The following is a 4,721-nucleotide window of genomic DNA, read 5'->3' as shown; positions in this document are numbered from 1 at the left end:
AAAAAAGAAGTATTCAAGGTAGACATGATGGCTTCAGAAATGTTTCCTTATTCCTATTTGTTGAAATTCTTTTGTAAAATCATTGTTTTATTCCAGGATGCAATTGCTGATCTTGTTATCAACATTTCAAGTTTATTTGTAACTGGTCTTTGAGCAACTATCTGGAAATTGACAGCAAGAAGTTAGAGACCACTCTCCTATTTCTGTCAAAAAACAAATTTGGAGGACCCCATCCCTTCCATTTACAATAAATCTTTAAGTTTTCCATGAAAAGATCTTATGTTGTAAAGCAAATACTGAAATTTAAAAATTGTTCCCATAAGAACCACAAAAGACCCCAAATTGCCAACACAACCTTGAGAAAAAAGAACAAAGCTGAAGGTATCACCCTCCCAGACTTCAGACTATACTACAAAGCTAAAGTCATCAAAACAGCATTGTACTGGCACCAAAACAGACACATAGATCAATGGTACAGAATAGAAAGCCCAGAAATAAGTCCACACACCTATGGTCAATTAATCTATGACAAAGGAGGCAAGAATATACAATGGAGAAAAGACACTCTTCAACAAGTGGTTCTGGGAAAACTGGGCAATGAGATTAGAATACTCCCTCACACCATATACAAAAATAAAATCAAAATGGTTTAAATACCTAACTGTAAAACCTGAAACCATAAAACTCCTAGAAAAAAACACAGGCAGAACACTATTTGACATAAATCATAGCAATATTTTTTGGTTCTGTCTCCTAAGGCAAAAGAAATAAAAGCAAAAATAAACAAGTGGGTCCTAATTAAACTTAAAAGCTTCTGCACAGCAAAGGAAACCACCAACAAAATGAAAAGGCAACCTATGGAATGGGAGAAAATATTTGCAAATGATGTGGCCTACAAGAGGTTAATATCTAAAATATATAAATAGCTCATACAACTCAATATAAAAAAAAAACCAATCAAAAAATGGCAGAAGAATAGGCATTTATCCAATGAAGACATACAGATGGCTAACTAGCACATGAAAAGATGCTTAGCATTGCTAATTATTAGAGAAAGGCAATCAAAACTCCAATGAGATATCACCTCACACATGCCAGATGACTATCATCAAAAAATCTCCAAATAACAAATGTTGGAGAGGATGTGGATAAAAGGGAACTCTTGTACACTGTTGCTGGGAATGTAAAGTGGTATAACCACTATGGAAAACAGTATGAAGTTTCCTCAAAAAACTAAAAATAGAACTACCATATGATCCAGAAATTATACTCCTGGGCATATATCCAGAAAAAACGAAAACACTAATTCAAAAAGATATATGCACTCCAATGTTCACAGCAGAATAATATACAATAGCCAAGACATAGAAGCAACCTGAGTGTCATCAACAGATAAATGGATAAAAAAGATGAGGTATATATACAGTGGAATAGGATTCAGCCACAAAAAGAGGGAAATTCTGCCATTTGTAGTAACATTGAAGGATCTAGACAATATTATGCTTAGTGAAATGTCAGAGTGACAAATACTGTATATTATTTATATGTGAAATCTAAAATAATACAAATGAATGTATATCCAAAACAGAAACAGACACACAAATATAGAAAACAAACTAGTGGTTACCAAAGGTGATAGAGAAGGAGGGAGGGACAAATTAATGGTATGGGATTAACAGATACAAACTACTATGTATAAAATAGATAAGCAATGAGGATATACTGTATAATACAAGAAATTATAGCCATTTTCTTGTAATAACCTATAATGAAGTACCACCTGCAAAAATACTGAATCACTATGTAGTTTACCTGAAACTAATATAATATTGTAAGTCTATACTTCAATAAAAAGAAATTAAATGTATCCTGAGAGAAATAAATAAATAAATAAATAAATAAATAAATAAATAAATAAATATTGTTGTCATAAGGGAAAAGTACCTATTAAGAGTTGAGGAAACACTAATGAAAGGGCTATATCCCATAAGGTAAGAATAAAAGAGGAGGTCACAATATTTATATTACCTTATTTATAAGAAATAGCTTTAGATGCAGACATTTATATATAGCTTTAATACCACCCTTATAGTTTAAAAGGTGTTGAGAATACATCTTTTTTGAATGATACTTTCTAAAGTAATTAATTTGTTCCTGTTACCTTTCATAGCATCCATGCCTCCCACAGCATAAAGTGCTCCCACAGTTGATTTTCTGGGCTTCGTCCGAGGGCTTTGCATCATGGGTCTTCTCTCAGGTAAGAGATGATACTTCATAGCTTCCATCAGGAGCTTCTGACACTCAAGATCACCAGTAAACATGGAACTGTTTTCAAGATCTGCCAGTAACTGAAAAGTAATGATGCATGTATATGAAGTAAAGAGAAAACATTAGAAATAGCATTTTCATTTATATAACTTTGGAGAAAACTCAAGCTAATTCTAATGTATGTGTTATTATTTAATATTTTAAGTTACTTAGTAACATATTTTATCATTAAAAGCCTCATGGTAGTAGCTAATTTATTAATGCACATTTATTTGACATACTTTTCCTCTTTTGAGTATGTACATGTAATCTCCAGGAGTGAAAGTGAAAAAGCACTCATAAAATGTGCTACTGAAAGCAAAGTGAATGGCTGTGTCTGCACAGAGCAAGCATCTCCTGCCCTGCTAGAGAAGCAGTCACCTTTTTGGTTGATTTAGGGGAGATGGCACAAACATGCGCAATTAAAATAATATCAGGACTTCACTATTGGCGCAGTGGTTAAGAATCCATCTGCCTAATGCAGGGGACTTGTGTTCAAGTCCTGGTCCAGAAAGATCCCACATGCCGAGGAGCAACTAAGCCTGTTTGCCACAACTACTGAGCCTGTGCTCCTCAACAAAGGGAAGCCACCGCATTGAGAAACCCGTGCACCACAGTGAAGAATAGCCCCCATTCACCACAACTAGAGAAAGCCCATGCACGGCAATGAAGACCCAATGCAGCCCTAAATAAATAAATTAATTAAAAAAATAATATCACCATGGGGGCTGCATCTTTATTATCAAATCAAAGCATGAAGCAGGTGCTTTTTATCTGTACATGTACATGTGTACACCAGTAAAGTACATGTATTAGTAACTAGGTAATTCATCATCAATAGTACATGAGATCAATCCTTTCTAACCATTATTGCCCGGCAGCTAATATGACCCTAATTCAATGGGATAAAAGCTAGGTAAAGTATTCTTCTTGAGATGAGTTGAGGAGAAGTTAAGAGTCTTGTTCAGAATTTTCCAAGGGTCATTTAGATTTGTTCCTTGGAGTCTGGAGTCTACAGTATCATAGGAATTGACAGGAATAGCAAGAAGATTGTTGGAATGAACATACTAATCTTACCCCATAAAACTTCCTCCTGAAGTTTCCTGTTCTTCACTGGTTAACCTCAACCCTGTTCTCACCCCACTTTTTATCCCTGATGGATCACTGTTTTGACTTGGCTGATGAGACCCCAGGTATTTCCTTAATGCATACACTGTAGCAAATAGGTTTGAAAACTAGGCTATGTAATTTATTTTTCTTTCAAAAATATTCTTCAGACATTTATCACCAGTCTCTTCATGTATTTCATTTCTAGAATATTTGTATAAGATTACCCACTACTACCATCATCAGGAAAAGTTCACACAATCCCACATTCTAGGCATACTCAGGAGTGGGAGGCCAAGGTACCACTGGTTGTGTGTTTCAGCTGGATTTTACATACTATTCCAATAAATTAAGAAAAGTCCAACTAAGCCTTTTGCTGAAAGAATGTCATATAGACTTAATAGCATTATAAAGTTAAGGGCTTCTGATCCTTTACACCAGTGTATTTCAAATTTTTGCATATCTAAGAATCATCTGGACAACTTGTTAAAATACAGAATCCTTGGCTTCAACCCAATAAATCGTTTCAGTTGGTCTGTGGTGGGGGCCTGAGAAACTGAGTTTCAAAGAAACCCCGGCTTAAGAGTAAATATGTACTGGGAGTTCCAAAGATGGCAGAGAATAAAGAGTCTGAGCTCATCTCCTCTCCCAGGCACACAAAAATTACAACTATTTATAGGATAACTATTGATGAAAAAGACCAGAACCTACCAGAAAAGATCATCTACAGCTAAAGATGTAAAGAAGGAACCACAAGTTGGGTAGGAGGGGTAGTCACAATATAGTCAAGACCCATAATCCCAGTGTGGATGACCCACAAAGAGGAGAATAATTACAACTGCAGAGGTTCTCCCCAAAAAGCGAGGGGTCTAAGCCCCACATTGGGCTCCCTAGCCCAGGAGCCCTGCACCAGGAAGACAAGCAACCAGACTATTTGGCTTCAAAGGCCAGTGGGGCTTACATTCAGGAGACTCAGAGGGCTGTGGAAAATAGAGACTCCATATTTAGAGGACACACACAAAATCTCACATGCTCTGGGATCCAGGGCAGAAGCAGTAACTTGAAAGGAGACTGTGTCAGATCTACCTGCTGATCTTAGAGAGTCACCAGGAAAGGCAATAGGCAACCAGAGCTCACCCTGGAGTCAGACACTGGCAGCAGCCATTTGTGGGAGCTCATTCTTTCGTGTGGACACTGGTCCTGGTAAGGGCCATTTTGGAATCCTCCCTCTAGCTTATTAGCCTTAGGACCCAGACCTGCCCCCACCCAACAGCCTATAGGCCCCAGTGCTGGGATGCCTCAGGCCA

General features: G+C 36.9%; 1 protein-coding gene across 2 annotated transcripts in view; it reads right to left on the bottom strand.

Annotated features, from left to right (window-relative positions):
* The window catches only part of KLHL4 (kelch like family member 4), a 115,600-nt gene that overhangs the window by 41,404 nt on the left and 69,475 nt on the right, over positions 1-4,721 (bottom strand). For both annotated transcript variants that reach the window (XM_024739299.1, XM_024739291.1), the window contains one exon: positions 2,162-2,348. In XM_024739299.1, coding sequence (XP_024595067.1) covers positions 2,162-2,348 — 187 coding nt within the window. The remainder of the gene's footprint in view (positions 1-2,161; positions 2,349-4,721) is intronic.

Source organism: Neophocaena asiaeorientalis, unplaced genomic scaffold, assembly GCF_003031525.2.
Source record: "Neophocaena asiaeorientalis asiaeorientalis breed wild unplaced genomic scaffold, Neophocaena_asiaeorientalis_V1.1 scaffold459, whole genome shotgun sequence".
In the NCBI taxonomy this organism is placed as follows: Eukaryota; Metazoa; Chordata; class Mammalia; order Artiodactyla; family Phocoenidae; genus Neophocaena; species Neophocaena asiaeorientalis.
This window is presented reverse-complemented; position numbering and strand designations above follow the sequence as displayed.